The sequence below is a fragment of the Myxine glutinosa genome, chromosome 1, assembly GCF_964187855.1.
Source record: "Myxine glutinosa chromosome 1, kmMyxGlut1.1, whole genome shotgun sequence".
NCBI classification, from domain to species: domain Eukaryota; kingdom Metazoa; phylum Chordata; class Myxini; order Myxiniformes; family Myxinidae; genus Myxine; species Myxine glutinosa.
The window spans coordinates 362833923-362861696 of record NC_136261.1 but is presented as its reverse complement, the minus strand read 5'-3'; the positions used below and the strand labels follow the sequence as shown (position 1 = coordinate 362861696).

The 27774-nt window shown below is 46.2% G+C and overlaps 1 protein-coding gene across 1 annotated transcript in view; it reads right to left on the bottom strand.

The window, feature by feature from the left end:
• Positions 1-1746: 1746 nt before the first annotated feature.
• Positions 1747-27774, bottom strand: part of LOC137416672 (15-hydroxyprostaglandin dehydrogenase [NAD(+)]) — a 53314-nt gene continuing 27286 nt past the window's right edge. Inside the window, exons 4-7 of the mRNA XM_068102304.2 lie at positions 22691-22775; positions 22340-22416; positions 2862-3022; positions 1747-2217 (exon numbers count right to left, since the gene is read on the bottom strand). Coding sequence (XP_067958405.2) covers positions 2094-2217; positions 2862-3022; positions 22340-22416; positions 22691-22775 — 447 coding nt within the window. The 3' untranslated portion in view covers positions 1747-2093. The remainder of the gene's footprint in view (positions 2218-2861; positions 3023-22339; positions 22417-22690; positions 22776-27774) is intronic.

Here is a 27774-nt window from a genome sequence, read left to right as displayed (position 1 = left end):
TGACGGAAGTGACGAATCCGTAACAGTACATACAAACTTTTTTGGGATTATTGATCTATGGGATGTCTAGAACGATATAAGAGAGGGTGTCAGACAGGTACTGGTACCAGACTTTGAAAATCCAAGATGGCCACCACTGAATCGCACAAATCTACTTATTCTCATATCTTCACAATTACATATGATAAAATTATGAATGAAAAGTCTTTTTACATGTTTTCAGGCATACGGATTCCAATGCTATCATTATTTAGTCAATAAATTACAAATACATTAAGATGTTGGCCATGTGACAAACTGTAGTTTCCTAATACCTTTTTTGGCCTTATTAGATTATGGTATCAGTTTAATGAATGTGTTTTTATGGCGTAGTCCATAGGGCATTGCCGTCTAGAACAGCGTTTGTCTGTCCGTATGTATTGCCCACAAAGTACACCAGTCAGCTGAGGATCTGGTCACATGACAGGGGCACAGCGTTTAGTAACCATTACAGTTGCATATTTTACTAAAAGGAAATATAATAACCTTATGTGGAACTGATGGGGTCCCAGCAGGTGTCATAATGTAGGTAGAAGGTTTCATAAATTCCTCAATACAATTATAATTTTGAAATGCGATTGACACGGACCTTGCTCCCAAATCCGGAAGTGAACGGTTGATGACGATTCGCTGGTTTGATAGTATCTCACTACAATCACGATTTAACATTATATTTTGATATATTAATACTATAGCATTAATTTGTGATTGGAATGACGATGATGCTGTTTGGAATGAAAATATCGAGAACGTGCTGTCATTGCCTGGTCTTGGTTCTTTTACATAGGCAATAGTTGAAGACAGTGATGTCTCGGCACCTCAATGCTACTTCTTCAAAACATACAACAAAGGTGATCAGGTATCAGATACAATCGTCCAGAGCAAACGGATTCACAGAATCATTGACGCAAGTAAGAAGAAGGGTGATTCTCCACACATTGAATTAGAACAACTACAGCAGAATGAGAAATTAACAATATAATGTCACAGGTCATGTGTATCGACATACACATCCTGCCAACATGTAAGAAGATCACTGAAAAAGCATTGGATCAGTGATCAACTCCGTCGGTCTCACAGCGAACCTCACATTACAAGGAATAAATTGGACTTGAGTGGGACATTTGACATCAAGAGGAACTGTTTGATTTGTGGTGCTGCATGTCTGGAGAAGAACCCAAAGAATCTTGCACACTGGAAAAAGTCGTTCTGTGCCGGACAGCAGATCGACCTGGACAGAAAACTTGCAACGTGTACTGAGTATAGTGATCGATTAGAAAATGAGGTGAGAACAAGAGTTTCTGCCACACAATCAGATCTGGATTGAATGTATCACCAGCACTGTTGCACATCATTCATAAGCAAATGAAACATCCAATCCAAACTGCCAAGTCAAGTACAGCCACTGCAGCCAATACCCAGGATGAATCATTTCTGCATGTTGTTTCCGAAATTATTGATAACCTCGGTCGTATGTGGACATCCGTTGAAACACACTTTATCAAGATGTGAGCTTGCTGCAAAACTTATAGGACATGAGCCAGAGAAAATTTGAGTATCAACTTGGGGGACTAATTCCCACCATGATTTTTAGTTACACCCCTGTATGTGTATGAAAATGAATGATGGACGTTTCAAATGAGTCGTTTAATGACATTTTGGAAGCCATCTTTAAAAATGGAAGTGTGGAAAAAAAACAAGAAGAGGAAGTGTGACAGCGAGTCAGAACAACTCTTTTATTTTTCAGATGTACAAGTATAATTTCAAGGTCACAGAAGACCTGTCACCAGGCCCAGATGTGTTTGGGGCAGGGCGTGCAATCCGTGCATTATACGTTCATTATGTCTCACACTTCACAAAAAACATGACACACACACACACACACACACACACACACACACACACACACACACACACACACACACACACACACACACACACACACACACACACACACACACACACACACACACACACACACACACACACACACACACACACACACACACACACACACACACACACACACACACACACACACACACACAATCCATTTATAGTAGAAGCTCAGGGAATTGCACCAACTCCGCTCCTGTGGAGGCCACCACCTTCAAAGCAGATCCATTCAGGCTCTTATCCTCCACTAACCTCATGCAGGCCTCAGCTACTGTTCTTGGCCTGTCAGAAACACGGTTGGACAGGGGATGTTATCCATTCATGGGAACAGGATTGAACAAAACAACTACAGGCTAGGCTATTGATCACAAAATAAATGTGTTCATATTCTTGTTGTGGAGGATCATCACATTGGTCGAAATGTGAGATAACAAACACAAGGTCAGTGAAAGGACACTATTGAAATAATAGGCTGGCAGGAAGGCCTAGTGGTATGTGTACTCGCCACTGAGATATATTGTCTGCATTTGAATTTGGACCCAGCTATAAACTGTCATCCTCGTGTTTTGCACGCAAGGCAAAAAACCGACATGTGAGCCATCGCTCATTTGGATGAGAAACAAGGTGTCCCATCTGGACATTAAATAGCCTGCAGTGTCGCACATTGTGGGGAGTTATCCGTTGCACTCTGGCAAATTTCAAATTATTGTGCCATGTCTCAGAGATGATGCAACGAAGTAATCTCAGAAATGATGCAGGCTGAACTGAAAATTGAATTCCTGGTCCAATATGCATACAATAACGATAACAACACAATAATGACATGAGATATCTGCCTTAGATGTGAATAACAAACATTTCCAAACCAATGAACAGCAGTCTTTTGCATAACATTCATTGCACTCCAGGATCAATTGGTTGCTCACTCAAGTTTCTCATCCCCAAAAAATTGGTTGAAGACTTGCAGATTGCCCAGAGCACATCCAGAGCCCTTGGCTGACATAGAGGTTTGAAGCAATGCGGTGTCTGTCACCGAGGGGCAGAGCAGGTTTACACGCACTTTGACCCCTTCTTCCTTATTGAAGGCCTGTAAATAAAGTATTTGAGTTAAAAACAATATACTCTAGTAGCTCATGGTGGTGTTGTATGCAATTGTATGGCCAGAGCTAAACTCTTCAGGAATCCACTAATTGAAGGTCCAGGAACAATATTTGATTGGTTACACATTTCCCATTGCGGGCGAAATGGGTGAAATGACCACGCCCTTTTTGCGCGAAGTACTACCATCCGCCGTGACTGTATCTCCAGAACGGTTGGACATAGGAGGTTGCCTGACCACTCAAAATGTGCGGAATGGCCACATTATGGGGGGTCAGTAATACATTGTCATATCCAAAAGTCAATGGTTTTTAAGATAATTGCCAAAAACCGATTTCAGCATGTTACGCACCACAATTATTCCTATTGTTCCTGTTCCTATTGTTCAATTACTTGATTCCTGAATAGAAAAGTCTAGCAACAATCTGCATAAAAAACTACAATGAACCCTAATTTAGATGTTTATTGTTTGTTTCATGGCAAGACAAAATTACACAGATCGCGAGTAGGGCTCTTTTCCTAGCTTCACAGCAACAATGAGTGCACTCCAGGATCCACTGAAGTTTGATGTTACAAAGAAGTCATTTGTACCCATCCTTCCATATGTCGCAACCGAAATGGACACAATATTTACATCCATGATTAACTTTCAGGATGTCTTGAAACAAAAGAATGCCGTGTCAGGGGCATTGTGGTCTGATGAAGGGGTGTATACAATCGCCAAGGAAATCCAGCTGTTGAAGCCAGATCAGTTTGGTAACATATTCCTTGGAATGGGACCTTTTCACATGGAGAAGATTGTCATCGCTTGCCTTGGGAAGTTTTTAGGCTGTATCGGTATTGATCTGGCTTTGATTGAGACTGAAGCCTTTGGCAAGCTTGTTGTAGAGAATAGTGTCATGACTGGAGGTCACTATTGCAAAGGCAAGGAGGCAATGAGTCAGATTCTCAGTCAGTCAGTCAGATGAGTCAGATTATCAGAGGTGATGACAGTTCTTATGTTTGAGCAGTTTCAAGCTGACCAGGACAGTACTAGTTGTGAATTAGACCAGCAAATAGAGACCATGGAAACTAAGATGCAGAAGGCTTTAGATGTTGACCATGCAGAGTTCAGAGAGATTTGGGAAGAAAGCAAGATCTTACACGCAGACTTGAAGAAGTCTTTCACAGAATGGAAAGAAACGGCCTGTACTGAGAATGTGAGGTACTGGAGCTTGTTTCTGGATGAGCTGTATCCTATCCTGAGAGATCTGACACACTCTATTCGGCAAGGCATTTAGCATCTTTTCGTTTCAGCTGTGCGGATGTGCATGCCTTTGTTCTTCGGGTTTGGCCGGACAAACTATTGCAAATGGGGTACGCTGTTCCTTGAAGATTGCCTAGACATACAAAGGAAGTTCCCGGGTATCTACCGATGCTTTACAGATGGTGGATGGGTGATGTACCACACTCTCCGACAAGGCAGTGCAGTAGGATTTGACATGGCACTCGAGAAGTGTTACAATAAACCCGCCAAGGTTGCTGGAGGTATCATTGGGATGACTAGACAGAAAGAAGCAGTAGCCTTATGGAATCTCCTAAAGCATGAGAAAGATCTTCATGTGGCACAGCTGCTGGAATGGTGTAACTTGGGAGACAAAGATGACAGTGAACTGAGCCTACACCATGAGTTCAATCCAAATTCTACGAAGATTGGCCATGATCGTGCGAAGACGCTTCTGGATTACATAAAATCCATCAACAATCCGTTCGGCGCTGGAATCAGACTTCAGAACATCTCTACTGAAGCTGACATACCCCAGGAGGTTGTTGACGGATTACTTAAATGCCTGGAAATTGGTGAGAAGAGTTATCAAGAGTTTGTTGAGACCAGATTTCAGGATAAGGAGAAGCACCTACATGATACAATCCCTACCAACCGCAAGACTGTTTTCGTGAAACATACTCCACCCACAGCGAAGAAATCGATGGCGAAAAAGGATGCTGCAGAAACGATTAGGTACATTGACTATGCTAGAGAAAGAGGGTACAGCATGCTAGAACTCCTGAAGTATGAATTGACCAGCACATCCCAGTTCCTCACCACTGAATGTAAAGATGGCATCAAATTGAAGAAGCCCGATAAAGCCTCCTTAACCAGGGAACTTGTCAGTCAACTTCCACAGGAGACGAGGAATGTAAAGAGTGACGCTCAGATGACAATAGTGGACTTCATGGCACTTGTGCGTAAACTAGCGATGAAAAAGATGGGCCTTCACACATTCGGGGAATTGGCTGAGAGTCTTTCCAACAGCATTCTTGCTACAGGCTCCAAGCCCACAAGAATAGACATTATATTTGATGTTTATCTAAAATTAATCCCCAAAAAAATATCCATCAACTATAGTGCCTTTTTTCTACATTCCCTAAACTCTCCTGCACTCCAGCCTCCATCCAGCGTCCTTAAACGTATTTTTAACTCGAAGGTCACAAGAAACTCATTTTGCAATAAATGTTCGTTTCCCATAAATCGCACACTTTCAAAAATCCAATCTCACCCCTCCCCTCCAAATCTTCCCCATAACCCCTCCCCTCCAAATCTTCCCCATCACCCCTCCCCTCCAAATCTTCCCCATCACCCATCCCTTTCAAATCTCCCCCCTTGCCCCCTCCCTCCTAAACTACCCCCTCACCCCTCCCCGCCAAGACGCCCCCTCGCCCCTCCCCTCCTAGACTCCTGCCTCACCCCTCCCCTCCAAATCTCCCCCATATCCCATCCCTTTCAAATCCCTCCCCTTGTCCCTTCCCTCCCAAACTCCCCCATCACCCCTCCCCTTCAAATCTCCCCACCCTCATTGCTTCTCAATTTCCCCCCTCTCACTCCCCCTCCTCAAAGCGTCCTCCCCGCTTCTTCCCCCTTCAAACTCTCACCTCCATCTCCCCAAACCTTCTGCCTCGCTCTTCCCCCTCCTCAAATAACACCTCATTGTGGCTCACCCAATCACCATCAAACCTTTTGTCCGCCCCATCCTTCCCTTTCTCCGAGCTATTCTGAAATCTCTGACACACCTTCAACAGCTCTCCCTATCTCTTCCACCTCTTCCACATCTTACCCTACCCCTCCTCCCCCCTGTTCTGTATCTGATGCTCCCCCTTCCTCTTCATTAACGGTATGGACCTCAAACATCCGGGGCCTTCGTTCAAACTTAACTGATCTCTCCATACAGGTTGCTTCTGTCAAACCAGACGTGATCTGCTGAACAGAAACTTTCCTCCTTTATGATGTCTCTGATTCCATAGTATCTCTCCCGGGCTACTCCCTCCTCCGGTATGATAGACCTGAGCCTCGTCCTGGAGGCGGGGTTGCTATCTTTATCAAAAACTCTCTTCCTCACTCGCCCTGCACTGCACTCTCTCCACCTCACCCCCAGGAATACCTCTGGCTACGGCTTCCCCTTCGCTCCCACCTCTTGTTCATATGTGTGTTGTACCATCCACCAAACAGTGATGACTCCATCTACATCTCGCTGTCTGATGATATGGACCAACTTCTATCTACTCATCCCAACTCTCTCTTCCTCATATGTGGTGATTTCAACTGTCATCATGCCAGTTGGCTGGGTGTGGGTACCTCTCTCACCAGCCATGGCTCCTCAGCAAAGGACTTCTGCGACTCACTGGGACTGACACAATCTGTCAATTTCCCGACCCGGATCTCAGTCAACGGAACATCTTCTCTTCTGGACTTGGTTATGACTAACTTCCCTGAAAATGTCTGCTGCTCTTCTTCTGCTCCGATCGGATCATCTGATCATGTCCTTGTTAAAGTGGACATCTCTCTGACCATCCTCAGGGAGCCTGCTCAGCGTCGACGAGTCTGGCATTTCACTCAGGCCAACTGGCACGGTCTTCAAGCAGCCATCAATCATCTGGACTGGTCTCCCATCTCTACCACCTCTGACATCAACTCATCCTGGGAATTCTTCCAAAGTAAATTGCTCTCTCTCATGCACAGATTTATCCCATCTCGTCTTCAGTTGTCATACCCTTCCTCCCGTCCATGGTACACGGAATCTTGTGGTGAGGCTGTTGCCCAGAAACAACTTGCCTTCGTCTCCTGGAAAGCAAATCCAACGGAAGGAAATCTCATTTCCTTTCACAAAGCCCGAAACAAGTGTGCGTCCACCCTCAGGAGAGCCAGGAAACAATATCTCTCCGTTCTCAAGACCGAACTCTCTTATCTGTCTCCCTCTTCCAAATCCTGGTGGCGTCTGGTCAAATCCGTTTCTGGTGTTTGTTCCCCCTCCATCCCCTCCCTTACCTCAAACGGCTACACAGCTGACTCCGCACGTGAAAAAGCTGAATGCCTCAACTCTGTGTTTGCCTCTAAATCTTGTGTCCCAAACCCATCCCTCTCTGTACCCACCATACCCAGTCGTACCCTGCTGCTCCTGGACTCCGTGTCCTTTCCTCCTGACAAGGTGGAAAAGTTTCTGTCAACCCTCGACTCTGATTCTGCAACTGGACCCGACGGCATCAGCCCACGGGTCCTAAAATCCTGCTCTGCTGCTCTATCTGACCCTCTCTCTGTTCTCTTCACCCTCTCTTTTGCTCAAGGTCAACTGCCATCTGCTTGGAAATCAGCCAACATCACCGCTTTGCACAAAAAAGGTGCAAAAACAGATCCTAGCAACTACAGACCAATCAGCCTTCTCCCAATTATCAGCAAAGTCATGGAATCCATCATTGCTTCGGATATGAAATCTTTCCTCTTCTCCAATGGCTTGATCTCTGATCATCAATTTGGTTTCAGACCAGGTCACTCTACTCTGGACATGCTGCTTCTGCTGTCTCAACAATGGATGGTGGTCCTCAATGCCAAACAGGAAATTAGAGCTGTCTCCCTCGACATATCACGTGCCTTCGACACGGTCTGGCACCCCGCTCTGCTCACCAAACTCTCCTCCTTTGGTATCCATGGAAATCTCCACGCATGGCTGGCGGACTTCCTCTCTAGTCGTCGTCAACGTGTGGCCCTGAATGGGTTTCTCTCATCTCCTCTTCCTGTTCAGGCTGGAGTTCCCCAAGGCAGTGTTCTGGGCCCCGTGCTTTTTCTGGTCTTCATCAATGATCTCTCTGACTCTCTCGAAAATCCTCTCTATCTCTTTGCTGATGACTCCACTCTCTGCCGCTCCATTCCTCTTCCCTCAGATCGGCAGTCTGCTGCCTCCTCACTCTCTGAAGACCTGGACAAAATCACAGACTGGTCAAACAAGTGGAACATGTCTTTCAATCCTGACAAATCTCACACTCTTACTATGTCTCTCCGAAAAGATCGACTGGACAACCCTCCCATCTACTTTCTCAACAATCCTCTCCAAGAAGTTCTGTCGCTCAAGATTTTGGGTCTCACTATCTGCCATGATCTTTCTTGGGAAAACCACATTTCCAAGCTGGCCTCCAAAGCCAGTCGCCGACTGGGCATCCTCCGTCGTGCGAAGTCCTTCCTCGGCACACCTGAGCTCCTCACCACATACAAGGCTTTCATCCGCAGCTCAATGGAATACGGTTCTCCCCTATGGGCCGGTGCTCCTGCCTCACACCTAGCTCGGCTTCACACTGTTGAAACCAAAGCTTTCAGAATTATTGGAATCTCCCGCGATGAAGCTATCTCTGAGGGCCTTTCACTCACTCACCGCAGGCAGGTAGGTGGTCTTTCTGTCTTCTACCGACTCCTCTCCGGCCTTGCACCCCCAGCTCTCTCTGTGCTCTGTCCCCCAAATATTCCTACAGGTCGCACAAGATCTGCCAGCAACCCTCTGATGGTTAAACTGCCGAAATCTCGGCTCTCTGCTCACCTTCAGTCTTTCATTCCTCTTTTCTCCCGCCTCTGGAACAAACTCCCTCACTCCCTTCAATCCCACTCCTCCCTCCAGGTCTTTAAAACAGCTGTTCACCACCATCTCTTATCTTCCCCCATCCAAAACCTTGATCTTTTCTACCCCCGCTAATTCACCCCAGATCCACCTTGTTTGAAATTCCAACTTCTTTCCTGGAAGTCCTGGCAGTGTCCATATGTTTTATACCTCTCCCACCGCCCCCTTCCCATGCCCCCCCCCCAAAGCCCTCGCCCTCTCTCAGATCTCTCGATGTCTCCATGTCTCTCGGTCCCTGCTCTCAAATGTTGTGTTTGTGTCCTTCCCCCTCTCTCCCCATCTTGTCTACCGCTCCCGATGTTATATGTTTTATGTGTCGGTTTGTCTTTCTGTGTGATTAATGTTCGCTCTTTCACGAGCCTCGATCTTGTATACAAACAAAAAAAAAAAACCAAAAAAAAAAACCATCAATCAAGCTAATGGAGCAGGCACAGAGAAGTTCTTCAGAACAAATCACTATCACCATTAGGTCTGACAATCAGAAACTCCCTGTCGATCTTGCTATGTTCTGGAGCTCAATGTTGAACAAAGTTCGGCTGCAGGAGTATGTCTTCAAGTGGATGCTGCAGAATGTCGAATCGGACAAGGAGATCTTCTTTGCAGGAGTATATGGGGGTGAATGCAGGAAACTGTTAGCTGGCATTGAAACACAGATCACAGAGCTCTCAAGCAACCAGGAAGAAGCCGACGACAGAATCATGTTCCATATTAATGATGGTGTTGTGAAACACGGGGTTCAATCAGTATTGGTTGACTCACCTGACACAGATGTCTTTATCAACCTCATCTTCCACTTCAACAAAACCTGGCAACTACAAAAGCTGTACGTGAAGCTTGGTAACCGGAAAACAAAGAAAACTGTACCAGTCCACCTGTTGGTTAATCAACTGGACAACGGTTTGGTGTCGTGTCTCCCAGCCATTCATGCTCTCAGCAGTTGCGACAGTACCAGCAAGGTGGGTCCAAAGCTGTCTGGCCTGAAAGCATCCATGGATCTCTCCCTACTGGAAGGGTTTGGTGAAGAAGAACTGTCACCACAGATGACAAGCAATGCTGAAAAGTTCCTTGTGTCTGGGTTAAAGAAGACCGACTGTTCCACTTTCGATGGGAGCAGTACCACAACTCCAAGAAAGAACTGGACTTCAACCAGCTTATGTGCTGTTCATCAACGATACAAGAACACATAAAGCGAGCATATTTGCAGTGTAAGATGTGGTTGCAAGCCCCAACTCCTGCAGTCACCAAACCAGATCCACTCCAGTATGGGTATGAAGCAACGGATGTTGGCATAACACCAGTGATTCTGCCAGTATCGTGCAGGCCCGATGACCTGCCCCCTCCATGCAAATGCCCAACATCATGTATGAGTACCAAAACGTGCACTTGCAGTGAAAGGAACATAAATTGTGTGACGTTTTGTGGCTGTAGTAAAGCCAAAAAGTGTAGAAATCCAAATAATTAAATTCCAAAATAGGAACAATATGCAAAAGGTACAACAGGGACAATATGATAAAGTGTCATACATATGTTGTGGCCTTGGTGGTATTGTATAATTGTGGTGCGTAACATGCTGAAAACGGTTTTTGGTAATTATCTTAAAAACCATTGACGTTTGGATATGACAATGTATTACTGACCCCCCATAATGTGGCCATTCCGCACATTTTGAGTGGTCAGGCAACCTCCTATGTCCAACGGTTCTGGAGATACAGTCGCGGCGGATGGTAGTACTTCGTGCAAAAAGGGCGTGGTCATTTCACCCATTTCGCCCGCAATGGGAAATGTGTAACCAACCAAAAATTGTTCCTGGACCTTCAATTAGTGGATTCCTGAAGAGTTTAGCTCTGGCCATACAATTGCATACAACACCCCCATGAGCTACTACAATAATATTAATGTAAACCAGTAAAACATTTAGAACAAGAAGGTCACTCGGTACAGCCCACAGCTCCACCAGGCTGAACAGTTTACATTTTGTATCCCACTGATAAGCTAGATATGCATTCAGTCCTATACCAAAATCTAATCAGCTCGTCACCGACACAATTCAACCACCAAATCTGTCCATATCCAGCTCACAGCTAGGATATTTTGAGATACCCAGCTCACAGCTAGGATATTTTGAGATACCCAGCTCACAGCTAGGATATTTTGAGATACCCAGCTCACAGCTAGGATATTTTGAGATACCCAGCTCACAGCTAGGATATTTTGAGATACCCAGCTCACAGCCAGGATATTTTGAGATATCCAGCTCACAGCTAGGATATTTTGAGATATCCAGCTCACAGCTAGGATATTTTGAGATACCCAGCTCATGGCTCGAATATTTTGACATACCCAGCTCACAGCCAGGATATTTTGAGATACCCAGCCCACAGCCAGGATATTTTGAGATACCCAGCTCACAGCCAGGATATTTTGAGATATAAAGCTCACAGCCAGGATGTTTTGAGATACCCAGCTCATGGCTCGAATATTTTGAGATACCCAGCTCACAGCCAGGATATTTTGAGATATCCAGCTCACAGCCAGGATATTTTGAGATATACAGCTCATAGTTAGGATATTTTGAGATACCCAGCTCAAAGCCAGGATATTCTGAGATACTGAGCTCACAGCCAGGATATTTTGAGATGTCCAGCTCACAGCCAAGATATTTGGAGATGTCCAGCTCACAGCCAGGATATTCTGAGATACCCAGCTCACAGCCAAGATATTCTGAGATACCCAGCTCACAGCCAGGATATTTTGAGATACCCTGCTCACAGCCAGGATATTTTGAGATACCCAGCTCACAGCCAGGATACTTTGAGATACCCAGCTCACAGCCAGGATATTTTGAGATAGCCAGCTCCCAGCCAGGATATTTTGAGATATCCAACGCACAGCCAGGATATTTTGAGATACCCAGCTCACAGCAAGGATACTTTGAGATACCCAGCTCACAGCCAGGATATTTTGAGATGCCCAGCTTACAGCCAGGATATTTTGAGATATCCAACGCACAGCCAGGATATTTTGAGATACCCAGCTCCCAGCCAGGATATTTTGAGATCTCCAGCTCATAGTTAGGATATTTTGCGATCTCCAGCTCACAGCCAGGATATTTTGAGATCTCCAGCTCACAGTTAGGATATTTTGAGATATCCAACTCACAGCCAGGATATTTCGAGATACCCAGCTCACAGCCAGGATATTTTGAGATCTCCAGCTCACAGTTAGGATATTTTGAGATATCCAACTCACAGCCAGGATATTTTGAGATACCCAGCTCACAGCCAGGATATTTTGAGATACCCAGCTCACAACCAGGATGTTTTGAGATACCCAACTCACAGCCAGGATATTTTGAGATACCCAGCTCACAGCCAGGATATATTGAGATACCCAGCTCACAGCCAGGATATTTTGAGATACCCAGCTCCCAGCCAGGATATTTTGAGATACCCAGCTCACAGCCAGGACATTTTGAGATACCCAGCTCACAGCCAGGATATTTTGAGATCTCCAGCTCACAGCCAGGATATTTTGAGATCTCCAGCTCACAGTTAGGATATTTTGAGATATCCAACTCACAGCCAGGATATTTTGAGATACCCAGCTCACAGCCAGGATGTTTTGAGATATCCAACTCACAACCAGGATATTTTGAGATACCCAGCTCCAAGCCAGGATATTTTGAGATATCCAACTCACAGCCAGGATATTTTGAGATATCCAGCTCACAGCCAGGATATTTTGAGATCTCCAGCTCACAGTTAGGATATTTTGAGATATCTAACTCACAGCCAGGATATTTTGAGATACCCAGCTCACAGCCAGGATGTTTTGAGATACCCAACTCACAGCCAGGATATTTTGAGATACCCAGCTCACAGCCCGGATATTTTGAGATATCCAACTCACAGCCAGGATATTTTGAGATACCCAGCTCACAGCCAGGATATTTTGAGATACCTAGCTCCAAGCCAGGATATTTTGAGATCTCCAGCTCACAGTCAGGATATTTTGAGATCTCCAGCTCACAGCCAGGATATTTTGAGATCTCCAGCTCACAGCCAGGATATTTTGAGATACCCAGCTCACAGCCACGATATTTTGAGATACCCAGCTCACAGCCAGGATGTTTTGAGATACCCATCTCACAGCCAGGATATTTTGAGATCTCCAGCTTACAGTTAGGATATTTTGAGATATCCAACTCACAGCCAGGATATTTTGAGATATAAAGCTCACAGCCAGGATGTTCTGAGATACCCAGCTCATGGCTCGAATATTTTGACATACCCAGCTCACAGCCAGGATATTTTGAGATATACAGCTCACAGTTAGGATATTCTGAGATACCCAGCTCACAGCCAGGATATTCTGAGATGTCCAGCTCACAGTTAGGATATTCTGAGATACCCAGCTCACAGCCAGGATATTTTGAGATATCCAGCTCCCAACCAGGATATTTTGAGATCTCCAGCTCCCAGCCTTGATATTTTGAGATCTCCAGCTCACAGTTAGGATATTTTGAGATATCCAACTCACAGCCAGGATATTTTGAGATACCCCGCTCACAGCCAGGATATTTTGAGATATCCAGCTCCCAGCCAGGATATTTTGAGATCTCCAGCTCCCACCCAGGATATTTTGAGATATCCAACTCACAGCCAGGATATTTTGAGGTCTCCAGCTCACAGTTAGGATATTTTGAGATACCCAGCACACAGCCAGGATATTTTGAGATCTCCAGCTCACAGTTAGGATATTTTGAGATACCCAGCTCACAGCCAGGATATTTTGAGATCTCCAGCTTACAGTTATGATATTTTGAGATCTCCAACTCACAGCCAGGATATTTTGAGATACCCAGCTCACAGGCAGGATGTTTTGAGATATCCAACTCACAGCCAGGATATTTAGAGATCTCCAGCTCCCAGCCAGGATGTTTTGAGATATCCAGCTCACAGCCAGGATATTTTGAGAAAAACCAGCTCACAGCCAGGGTATTTTGAGATACCCAGCTCACAGCCAGGATATTTTGAGATACCCAACTCACAGCCAGGATATTTTGAGATCTCCAACACACAGACAGGATATTTTGAGATACCCAGCTCACAGCCAGGATATTTTGAGATATCCAGTTCACAGCCAGGATATTTTGAGATATCCAACTCACAGCCAGGATATTTTTAGATATCCAGCTCACAGCCAGGATATCTTGAGATACCCAGCTCACAGCCAGGATATTTTGAGATATCCAGTTCACAGCCAGGATATTTTGAGATATCCAATTCACAGCCAGGATATTTTGAGATATCCAGCTCACAGCCAGGATATTTTGCGATACCCAGCTCACAGCCAGGATATTTTGAGATATCCAGCTCACAGCCAGGATATTTTGAGATCTCCAGCTCACAGCCAGGATATTTTGAGATCTCCAGCTCACAGTTAGGATATTTTGAGACACCCAGCTCACAGCCAGGATATTTTGAGATCTCCAGCTCACAGTTAGGATATTTTGAGATACCCAGCTCACAGCCAGGATATTTTGAGATCTCCAGCTTACAGTTAGGATATTTTGAGATATCCAACTCACAGCCAGGATATTTTGAGATACCCAGCTCACAGGCAGGATGTTTTGAGATATCCAACTCACAGCCAGGATATTTTGAGATCTCCAGCTCACAGCCAGGATGTTTTGAGATATCCAGCTCACAGCCAGGATATTTTGAGATACCCAGCTCACAGCCAGGATATTTTGAGATACCCAGCTCACAGCCAGGATATTTTGAGATCTCCAACACACAGACAGGATATTTTGAGATACCCAGCTCACTGCCAGGATATTTTGAGATATCCAGTTCACAGCCAGGATATTTTGAGATACCCAGCTCACAGTTGGGATATTTTGAGAAATCCAGCTCACAGCCAGGATATTTTGAGATCTCCAGCTTACAGTTAGGATATTTTGAGATCTCCAGCTTACAGTTAGGATATTTTGAGATCTCCAACTCACAGCCAGGATATTTTGAGATACCCAGCTCACAGGCAGGATGTTTTGAGATATCCAACTCACAGCCAGGATATTTTGAGATCTCCAGCTCACAGTCAGGATATTTTGAGATATCGAACTCACAGCCAGGATATTTTGAGATACCCAGCTCACAGCCAGGATATTTTGAGATATCCAGCCCACAGCCAGGATATTTTGAGATCTCCAGCTCACAGCCAGGATATTTTGAGAACTCCAGCTCACAGCCAGGATATTTTGAGATATCCAGCTCACAGCCAGGATATTTTGAGCTACCCAGCTCACAGCCAGGATTGTGTTATGTCTGGGGGTAAAGCAAAATCTAGAGCTTGGTAGATCTGTACAGGTAGATATTCGACTGTCGCGATAGGGAATCTACCTGTAATAAGTTCTTCATGTTTAGGCGTTTGTCGAGGTAAGATGTATGATTGTGGATCTACCAGGAGATTCGTGTGATAGTTAGATAGGGATTAAAAGATAACGCCCCTGTGAGTCTCACCTAGTAGTCATACCTTTGTCCATTATGGCACGGCAAACCATATAAACACTTAGTTAGGTCCCTAGCGCAACATTAAATAATTCCTCCCCCCTGACATGACTTTGGAAGAGAATAGACGGGAAATCGGGCTGGAACACCGCCACAATCGGCCACCACCGTTTACACCTCCGCAAGGCCTACGAACCTCGCATAGCATATGCTATGACCGGTGACCACGGAATCGGGGTACGGGAGCGGGAGTGAAGAGAGCGGCAGTGATGCAGAGGGTGTGACCTGGACGAGGCGGCGAGCCGGGGGAGGCTCTGATAGGCTGAGGGGTAGCCAATGTGACGTCATCGGCCAAGAGATATTAGTGAGCACCGGACGCCATTTTCGGCAGTTGGCTGCCAGGCGAGTTGAAGGAGTTGAGTTGAGCAGTCCCGCAGTGCAGTTCGGAGGTGCGCTGAACTAAGTTCAGTCCCGGTGTGAGTTCGGTCCAGTTCAGTTCGGAAGAGTCTGGAGAAAGCGAACTCGGATTTGAACCATAGTGTGCAGTCGCACCTGCGCTCTCTCTCCCCCTTTTCGCCATTCCTCTTGGTTCTGGAGTTTGTGCTCGCGTTGGAGATCGACGATGCGTTGAGCTTTTGGTGCATGGTGCTCGGCCTTGTGGGACTTGGAGCGAGGGACGTCGTGGTGTGCGATCGGGCCAGAAGGAGCGGTGTTGGACGGCAGCCACAAAGACGACGAAAGACCAGATAAGCCCGCATCCGCGTACATTTTGAACGACGTGACGTGTTCTTTTCGTAATTCATCTCCCTCGTTTTGTGTTTGATATCAGTCGTGTGGGGACGTCCCGATTTAGGATATTAGATTTACTGGCACGTGCTTTTTCCTGTCTTGCTTTTATATAATAAATCCTTATATTATTTTCTGTATATATCTGAACGCAGTTTCCTGGGTGTTTGATTTTCATAGCTAAGACTGCGGGGTTCTCGTCGTTTCCCTCCATCCTGCGCACTTTGATTAGAATCCGCTATTGAGGTTTCGCCTCAGGAGAGTAAAGCCTCGTAATCGGCTATCCGCAACTTTGATGTTAATCGGAGTTGTGTGACATTTGGTGTCAGGAGTGGGATTCGAACCCGTCGGACAAATTTTTTTGTCCACGGCGAGACATCGACACGGTCGGGCGTACATTGCGCCCGACGTTCGAACGCAAATTTTTTATAGGTGAGGCGGAGAAATTTAATACTAATAATAATCAATTGGGCATACGGAACGCGATATCGTGTCTTCGTCAAATTTAAATTGTGTTTTTGGAATTAAAATAAATACGCCCGCGGGAAACAATCTTCCGGAAGGCGGATGTCGGAGATTGACGAAATGGATGTACGCAGCGAGGCTTCCGTTAGTGAAGGGAGTGAGCTGGAAATAGGGGATTTGAAGTAGAGGTGAGCCTTGGACGTCCTGAGTACCAACCTACCCCCCTCCCCTACCGGGGAGTCGGGAGCAGTAGGAGCGGCCCCGACGAGCGACCAGATGTTGGGTCAATTGCTTCGGAAAATCAAAGGCATGGAAAAGAACAGTGAGCGATTGGGAAAGCAGATGGGAGACATGAACGCACAGAGTGAGCGAGCAAGTCGGGAATTGAATGACAAAATTCATGGGTTGGAAAATAAAAAGGAGGGAATGAGTAATGATATGGGAGAAATGAAAAGTGGGTTGGAAAATAAAATGGAGGGAATGAGTAAGGAGATGGGAGAAATGAAAAACAAAATGGAGTCCCAGGGGAATGAATGTAGGGAAGGAATGAAGGAAATGAGTGACCAAATTAATGAATTAAAAGGGGAAATGAATGATCAGAACGAGCAATTGGAGAACAAAATTAATGCCCAAACCAAAAAACATGGAGGGGCAAATGGACAAATTAAAGGGGGGATTGAAAGAACAGATTGAAGGGATGGACAGCAAAATTGAGGGATTGGAGGGAAAAATGAATGAACAAATGAAGGAAAGGATTTGAAAAATTGGAAGGCAAATTGGGAATTGCAGCGGGAGCGGCATGTGTAGAGGTGAATGTGGAGTGTCCACAGGTAAATGGGGAATGTGCACAGGTGAGTGTGGAGTGTGCACAGGTAAATGGGGAAGTCCTGATTGTGGCATGGGAACAGGTAGATGGGGAATGCCAACAGGTGAGCGTGGAGTGCCAAAATTGTAAGAGGGAGTGTTTCCCACATTCTGGCCTGGTTGTTTGTCGGGACCGGGTGGATGCCACAACACCTCAACAGGGGGATGAATTTGGAATTGTGCAGCACCAGGGCGATTGTGCGGAGCAAGAGGGGGTCGAGTTTTTGGGGGTCCGTGCAATGGAGCCGGACCGGGTATTTATTGGGGATATTGATCAATGGTGTCAGGAGTGGGATGTGTTATGTCTGGGGGTAAAGCAAAATCTAGAGCTTGGTAGATCTGTACAGGTAGGTCTTCGACTGTCGCGATAGGGAATCTACCTGTAATAAGTTCTTCATGTTTAGGCGTTTGTCGGGGTAAGATGTATGATTGTGGATCTACCAGGAGATTCGTGTGATAGTTAGATAGGGATTAAAAGATAATGCCCCTGTGAGTCTCACCTAGTAGTCAAACCTTTGTCCATTATGGCACTGCAAACCATATAAACACTTAGTTAGGTCCCTAGCGCAACATTAAATAATTCCTCCCCCCTGACATGACTTTGGAAGAGAATAGACGGGAAATCGGGCTGGAACACCGCCACAATCGGCCACCAACGTTTACACCTCCGCAAGGCCTACCAACCTCGCATAGCACATGCTATGACCGGTGACCACGGAGTCGGGGGATGGGAGCGGGAGTGAAGAGAGCGGCAGTGACGCAGAGGGCGTGACCTGGACGAGCCGGCGAGCCGGGGGAGGCTCTGATAGGCTGAGGGGTGCGGCAATGTGACGTCATTGGCCAAGAGATATTAGCGAGCACCGGACGCCATTTTCGGCAGTTGGCTGCCAGGCGAGTTGAGGGAATCGAGTTGAGCAGTCCCGCAGTGCAGTTCGGAGGTGCGCTGAACTAAGTTCAGTCCCGGTGTGAGTTCGGTCCAGTTCAGTTCGGAAGAGTCTGGAGAAAGCGAACTCGGATTTGAACCATAGCGTGCAGTTGCACCTGCGCTCTCTCTCCCCCTTTTCGCCATTCCTCTTGGTTCTGGAGTTTGGGCTCACATTGGAGATCGACGACGCGTGGTGCTTTTGGTGCGTGGTGCTCGGCCTTGTGGGACCTGGAGCGAGGGACCTCGTGGGACCTGGAGCGAGGGACCTCGTGGTGTGCGATCGGGCCGGAAGGAGCGGTGTTGGACGGCAGCCACAAAGACGACGAAAGACCAGATAAGCCCGCATCCGCTTACATTTTGCACGACGTGACATGTTCTTTTCGTAATTCATCTCCCTCGTTTTGTGTTTGATATCAGTCGTATGGGGACGTCCCGATTTAGGATATTAGATTTACTGGCGCGTGCTTTTTCCTGTCTTGCTTTTATATAATAAATCCTTATATTATTTTCTGTATATATCTGAACGCAGTTTCCTGAGTGTTTGATTTTTATAGCTAAGACTGAGGGGTTCTCGTCGTTTCCCTCCATCCTGCGCGCTTTGATTGGAATCCGCTATTGAGGTTTCGCCTCAGGAGAGTAAAGCCTCGTAATCGGCTATCCACAACTTTGATGTTAATCGGAGTTGCGTGACAATATTTTGAGATCTCCAACTCACAGCCAGAATATTTTGAGATATCCAGCTCACAGCCAGGATATTTTGAGATATCCAACTCACAGCCAGGATATTTTGAGATCTCCAACTCACAGCCAGAATATTTTGAGATATCCAACTCACAGCCAGGATATTTTGAGATCTCCAACTCACAGCCAGGATATTTTGAGATCTCCAACTCACAGCCAGGATATTTTGAGATATCCAACTCACAGCCAGGATATTTTGAGATATCCAACTCACAGCCAGGATATTTTGAGATACCCAACTCACAGCCAGAATATTTTGAGATACCCAACTCACAGCCAGAATATTTTGAGATAGCCAGCTCACAGCCAGGATATTTTGAGATCTCTACCTCACAGCCAGGATATTTTGAGATACCCAGCTCACAGCCAGGATATTTTGAGATACCCAACTCACAGCCAGAATATTTTGAGATAACCAGCTCACAGCCAGGATATTTTGAGATATTGAGATTTGAGATATCACAACCTGGTGTTGGCTTAGCGGTTAGGGTGCCGGCTTGAGATCCTAGGATCCTAGGTTCGAATCCCGGTCGATCGCTGAATTAACGCCAGGGGGGTTGACTCAGCCTGTCATCCTTCCGTGGTCGGCAAATTGAGTACCAGCTTGCTGGGATGAATGATCACGGTGTGTACCCTGATTTAGAATAAGTATACCGTATCCCTGCGCATCGTAAGAGCGTGACCAAGGGTTGGCGTCAGGAAGGGCATCCGGCCATAAAAACATTGCCTCAAACAGGGAACCATGATTGTCATGGGGCCCGCAAGGCTAACCCCAGCTCTAGCGGGGAAAAATGGCCTTAAAACGATCATTCATACATATTCAACTCACAGCCAGGATATTTTGAGATCTCCAACTCACAGCCAGGACATTTTGAGATACCCAACTCACAGCCAGGATGTTTTGAGATATCCAACTCCCAGCCAGGATATTTTGAGATACCCAGCTCACAGCCAGGATATTTTGAGATACCCAGCTCACAGCCAGGATATTTTGAGATACCCAGCTCACAGCCAGGATATTTTGAGATACCCAACTCACATCCAGGATGTTTTGAGATATCCAACTCCCAGCCAGGATATTTTGAGATACCCAGCTCACAGCCAGGATATTTTGAGATACCCAGCTCACAGCCAGGATATTTTGAGATACCCAGCTCACAGCCAGGATATTTTGAGATACCCAGCTCACAGCCAGGATATTTTGAGATACCCAGCTCACAGCCAGGATATTTTGAGATACCCAGCTCACAGCCAGGATATTTTGAGATACCCAGCTCACAGCCAGGATATTTTGAGATACCCAGCTCACAGCCAGGATATTTTGAGATACCCAGATCACAGCCAGGATATTTTGAGATACCCAGCTTACAGCCAGAATATTTTGAGATACCCAGCTCACAGCGAGGATATTTTGAGATACCCAGCTCACAGCCAGGATATTTTGAGATACCCAGCTCAAAGCCAGGATATTTTGAGATACCCAGCTCACAGCCAGGATATTTTGAGATACCCAGCTCACAGCCAGGATATTTTGAGATACCCAGCTCAAAGCCAGGATATTTTGAGATACCCAGCTCACAGCCAGGATATTTTGAGATACCCAGCTCACAGCCAGGATATTTTAAGATACCCAGCTCACAGCCAGGATATTTTGAGATCTCCAGCTCACAGCCAGGATATTTGATACCCAGCTTACAGCCAGGATATTTTGAGATACCCAGCTCACAGCCAGGATATTTTGAGATACCCAGCTCACAGCCAGGATATTTTGAGATACCCAGCTCACAGCCAGGATATTTTGAGATAACCAGCTCACAGCCAGGATATTTTGAGATACCCAGCTCACAGCCAGGATATTTTGAGATACCCAACTCACAGCCAGGATATTTTGAGATCTCCAGCTCACAGCCAGGATATTTTGAGATCTCCAGCTCACAGCCAGGATATTTTGAGATACCCAGCTCACAGCCAGGATATTTTGAGATACCCAGCTCACAGCCAGGATATTTTGAGATACCCAACTCACAGCCAGGATATTTTGAGATCTCCAGCTCACAGCCAGGATATTTTGAGATACCCAGCTTACAGCCAGGATATTTTGAGATACCCAGCTCACAACCAGGATATTTTGAGATACCCAGCTCACAACCAGGATATTTTGAGATACCCAGCTCACAGCCAGGATATTTTGAGATACCCAGCTGACAGCCAGGATATTTTGAGATACCCAGCTCACAGCCAGGATATTTTGAGATACCCACCTCACAGCCAGGATATTTTGAGATCTCCAACTCACAGCCAGGATATTTTGAGATACCCAGCTTACAGCCAGGATATTTTGAGATACCCAGCTCACAACCAGGATATTTTGGGATACCCAGCTCACAGCCAGGATATTTTGAGATACCCAGCTCACAGCCAGGATATTTTGAGATACCCAGCTCACAGCCAGGATATTTTGAGATACCCAACTCACAGCCAGGATATTTTGAGATCTCCAGCTCACAGCCAGGATATTTTGAGATACCCAGCTTACAGCCAGGATATTTTGAGATACCCAGCTCACAACCAGGATATTTTGAGATACCCAGCTCACAACCAGGATATTTTGAGATACCCAGCTCACAGCCAGGATATTTTGAGATACCCAGCTGACAGCCAGGATATTTTGAGATACCCAGCTCACAGCCAGGATATTTTGAGATACCCAGCTCACAGCCAGGATATTTTGAGATACCCACCTCACAGCCAGGATATTTTGAGATCTCCAACTCACAGCCAGGATATTTTGAGATACCCAGCTCACATCCAGGATATTTTGAGATCTCCAACTCACAGCCAGGATATTTTGAGATCTCCAACTCACAGCCAGGATATTTTGAGATATCCTGCTCACAGTCAGCTTTGTTGTTTATAACACCAACTGAGAGAGGATTTTTTTTTAGCATGCAGAGTCAAGGATCGTGGAAGAACTCGTACAATGAATAGATCAGAATATTACAAGACAAAATGAACAGTAAACAGGTGTGAAAATAACTCCCATCAATCTTAATAGGTGGCGGAGGTAATAAAAATTATTCAGAGAATTGAAGACTCACCGCAAGAGCACGACTGAAGCCCACAACACCATGCTTGGCAGCCGTATAACCAGGACACAAAGAAAATGCTTTAAATCCTGCAATTAAAAGATTGAATTAAAAAAAACAAAAAGTAATTAGATCATCATCTGACAATGATTCATCCGATTCAGTTTGGACATCCGTAATTAATTTAATTAATTTAATGATTCATGTAGTTTGTGGATGTGTAAAAGAAAGGCGAAAAATAATGTGCAATGAGGTACAAATAAACAGAGGACTTTTTTGACATTTCTTTCACTATTGTGTGAATTTTTGGTCTTCCCAAGTTTGCCTTGTACGCTCAGCACAGGAGAAACATTGAATATTTACCCAAAATGGAAGAGACGTTCACCACCACACCGCCATCCTTCTCCATGTGTTTGACTGCCAGCTTTGTTCCATTTATAACAGCCAACTGAGAGAGGATTAAAAAAAACTCAAGGCTCGTGGAAGAGCTCGTACACTGAACAGATCAGGATGAGGGGGGGGGGGGGAAGGGAGGTATGGGGGAATCACCAACAGCAGCGTTGAAGGACAAGATAGAGGGTGACTTGGACAAACAATGAGTGTGGGCAGGAATATGGGGGGGGGGGGGGGGGGGGAGGGACGTAGCAGGAAAGAACGTATTGGGTATGTAGACAACATAGATACAGAAGGAAACTCTTAATAGGGAAAACTGGAAATTTGTAAGGAGGAGGGCTTGGGGCGGAGTTGGTGAAGGTAGAAAAGATCATAGTTTTGGATTGGAGATGATCGAGATGGTGGTGAACAGTTGTCTCAAAAGTCCTGAAGGGAATAAATGATATTGAAGGAATGTGGAAGTTTGTTGAAAGGGGATGGGGGTTGGGGGAGGAGGGCACGGAAAGAACAGAGGGTGCACGACCAGAAAGGAGGTGGTGGAAGAAAGGGAGACAACCAACCTGTCTGTGATGTGAAAGTGATGGGCCAGGATCAGCGTCCTGGCAGCGTCCAGACAAATATTCCTCCAGGTCGCACAAGATCTGCCTGCAACCCTCTTATGGTCAAACTGCCAAAATCAAGACTCTCTGCTCACCTTCACTCCTTCATTCCTCTTTTCTCCCGCCTCTGGAACAAACTCCCTCACTCTCTTCAATCCCACTCCACCCTCCAGGTCTTTAAAACAGCTGTTCACCACCATCTCTCATCCCCCATCCAAAACCTTGATCTTTTCTATCCCTGCTAATTTCACCCCAATTCCACTTTTTTGAAATACCAACTTCTGTCCTGGAAGTCCTTGGTGTCCTTGTGTTTTATACTTCTCCCTCCCCCCTCCCCCTTCCCACGCCTCCTCCCCCCAAGCCCTCTCCCTTCCACACATCTCCCTGCTCTCAAATGTTGTGTTTGTGTGCTTCCCCTTCTCTCCCCATCTTGTCTTCCGCTCCCTCTTTTTATATATTTTGTTTGTCTGGTTGATTTGTTTGTGAAGTAAATGTTAGCTCTTTCACGAGCCTCGATTCAGTATACAAAAAAAAAAGAAAAAAAAAGAAGAAAAAAAAGCGTAATCACGTGAGATTCCAATAATGTTGAAGCCCTTGGATTCCACGACGTCAAGCTGAGCACAGTGTGGCAGGGCACCAGCCCAGAGAGGAGGGCAGTACTATGGCTGGCCATCTATCTGTGGATGAAGGTCTTAGGTGGTTTAGAGTTCAGGTGTGCCAAGGAAGGACTTTGCATGACAGAGGATGCCACGTTAGCAGCTGGTTTGGAGACCAAATTTGAAATGTGGATTTCCAGGAAAGACCATAGCTGATGTTGAGACCCCAAAGTTTGAGTGACTGAACTTCTTCAAGAGGATTGTTAAGGAAGTAGAATAGAGGGTTTGCCCAGGGGTCCTTTCAGAAAGAGAGCGTGAGTGTGAGATTTATCAGGATTGAAAGACATATTCCAAGTGGTTGACCATCTCACGCTTCAATCAAGGCCTGAAGAGAGGGAAGAGGCTACAGCCTGCCTGTCTGAAGGATGACGGATGTCACGGATGTCAGAGGGTGGAGTTATCATCAAATCGATAAAGGGGATTTTCCAGAGAGCCAGAGAGATCGTTAATGAAGATTATAAATAAGACGGGGCCCAGAACACAGCATTCAGGAACTCCAGCCTTAACAGGTTGTAAGGTATCTCGACAAACTGCGATCAATTGTCGTACGCGTTTATTCACTCTGCCGATCAAGGCCCGATTCACAGCAGCACCATCCGAGGTCTGGCGTAGGGCTCCAACCCGGTCCCGGTGTAGGGATACAACGGTGAATATTTGCACTGCATACATGACATCCTCCCCTTTAAGTCCAAAATTACCACGAGCAATACGTGCTAGATTTCCAGAATTGACATTTCAAAAGCAACATTTCCAAAACATGTGAAAATATGTGTGCAAACTGTTATGAGAATAATGAATAATCAACGTGAATGAAAATAATGAAAAATCATCATCAACGAATTACCACGAGCAATAAGTGCTAGATTTCCAGAATTGACATTTCAAAAGCAACATTTCCAAAACTTGTGAAAATATGTGTCAACGTGAAAAAAAAACATCTTCAAAGATTCAACCGGTCGGGTGCTTTTCTCTCACGCATTGAGCGTCACGGTGTACCAGTGGATACAGAGTCCGAGGTGATTCCTTTGGGTCGCGGTGTACCAGTGGATACAGAGTCCGAGGTGATTCCTTTGGTCTCCACGAAGGGTGTAGCGTTTGCAGAGGTTTTCGGGGCATCCGAGCCGGCTGGAGCGGCCACGACGATCTCCGGCAGTGGCGGGTCGAACTGTTGTCCTGACTGTGACGATGCTACAGGCTCCATCGACTCACAGTGACGGTAGGTTATGCGGTCCTGATGTCGACGAATTTCGCGGCCGTCCTGCAGGCGAATCACACAGGACAGTGGACCTGGCTTCTCGATGATGTCCCCCGGTAGCCACGTCGCACCTGCACCAAAATTTCGGGCAAACACTGGATCTCCAATGTTGATACATCGACTGTTGGACGTCTTATCGTGCACCAACTTTTGATTAAGCTGGCTCTGATAAACATTTGATGATATGTCTGGTTTGAGATTGTCAAGTGTCGATCTCAAGTGTCGTTTCATCAATAACTCAGACGGAGCTGCACCGGTTGTTGATTGTGGCGTGATACGGTATTTGAACAGGAGACGAGACAGCTTTGTTTCCAGGGTTCCCTCCTGAAGTTTCTGCAATCCGGATTTGATGATTCCTACGGATCGTTCGGCCAAGCCATTTGAAGCCTGGTGATGTGGGCTGACAAACTTATGTTTGATGCCGTTCCGACGTGTGAACTTGGCAAACTCGGTACTGGAAAAACATGAACCGTTATCACTCACGATCATCCTGGGCAGACCATGAGTGGCGAAACAGCGTCTGAGTCTTTCGATGACAATGGCTGACGTAGTACCACGCGTCACATAGGCATCAATCCATTTTGTGTGCGCGTCCATAATTATTAGAATCATGCTGCCGTTAATAGGCCCGGCATAATCAAGATGTAGGCGATGCCACGGTTCGCTGGGCCATTCCCAGGGATGCAGTGGCGCTTTCGCAGGTGTATTCCGGGTGCTCTGGCAGGGGTAACAATGTCGAACATGATGTTCGATATCAGCATCAAGATTCGACCACCACACATAGTTTCTGGCGAGTGACTTCATCTTCACAATCCCGGGGTGACAGTCATGGATTTCATCCATGACCCTGGAACGCAGATTTTTCGGGATCACGACACGGCATCCCCAGAGTAGGCAACCATTTTCCACGCTGAGTTCGTTTTTACGTGCTTTAAAAGCCGCAAAATCTGGGTCACCCTCAGGTAGCAAATGCCATCCAAGCTGTACAGCCTGGACAGTTCTGGACAGAACGGGGCTCGTCGAGTATGAGTGCGGATCTGGCCGGAATCGACAGCACAATCTTCCAGATGATCCATCAGTGCGATAATGGATCCTGGTGTAGGCGAATCATCAACGGATTCTGGAAGGGGTAACCGACTCATGGCATCTGCATTTGTGATAGACGAACCGGGCTTATAACATATGGTGTAGTCATAAGCAGCGAGAAACAGGGACCAGCGGATGATCCTGGGCGGTAGAGTGTCAGATGTCGCCTTAGTTGGACCAAACAGACTGATCAGCGGCTTGTGATCAGTGCGAATCATGAAATGATGTCCAAGAAGGTACTGGCGAAATTTGCCGACGCCAAAAACGATTCCCAATCCTTCCTTGTCAAGTTGGGAATAGTTTTTCTCTGCCGGGGACAACGTTCTGGATGCAAATGCAACCGGTCTTTCCGTACCGTCAGGCATCACGTGTGATAATACACTCCCCACTCCATACCGACAGGCATCGCATGTCAGCACAAGATCCTTCTCTGGATCAAAATGAACGAGAACATTGGACGATTTGAGCAGATCCTTAGAGGTCTGGAATGCTGATTGTTCAGTAAACCCCCAGCTCCAGGAGCCTCCTTTCCTCAAAAGCCGATAAAGGGGGCCCAAAACGTCGGTCACATTCGGGATGTAACGACCACAGAACTGAAGCAAACCGAGGTATGACTTCAATTCGGTCACATCTCGTGGAGCAGGAGCATCCTTGATAGCTCGGACTTTCTCATCTGTCGGGTGTAGACCCTCGGCATCAATCGTATGACCCAGGTACGTGACTGATGGCACCATAAACTTGCACTTGTCTCGACGCAAATGTAGGCCGGAGTCCGAAATCTTCTTCAGAACTCTCTCCAGGTTCTGTAGATGTTCCGTGTCCGTACGACCAGTAACCAGAATATCATCCTGGTAACAAACGACGTTGCGTTCGGCGGCAAACAAACTGTCCATGACACGCTGATAAATTCCAGGTGCAGATTTCACTCCAAAACTAAGTCGGTGGTACCTGTACAACCCACGATGCGTGTTGATGGTAAGATACTGTTTCGAATTCTCATCCAAGCAGAGCTGTAGATAGTCGGATTTGAGATCGAGTTTCGTAAAAGTCTTGCCTCCCATGAGACGAGCATAGAGGTCTTCGATCCTCGGGATTGGATATTTATCCAATGAAGAACACCTGTTCACGGTAATTTTATAATCTCCACATATGCGGATGGACTGGTCCGATTTTATGACCGGAACGATGGGCGCCGCCCATTCGGCATACTGGATTTGCTCGATGATCCCCAGATTTTCAAGATGATCCAGTTCCTTGTCAATCCGCTCACGCAGGGCGAAAGGGAATGGGCGAGCCCTGCAAAATATAGGATTGGCATCCCGGTCAACCCTGAGTTTAGCCGTATGTCCTTTCAAGGTTCCAAGCTCATCCTTGAAGACATCCGGGTACGTATCCAGCACATTTTTGAGTGTGTATGCTGCGGTAGGAGAAACGTTGGCTGCCCGGAGTTGATGAATG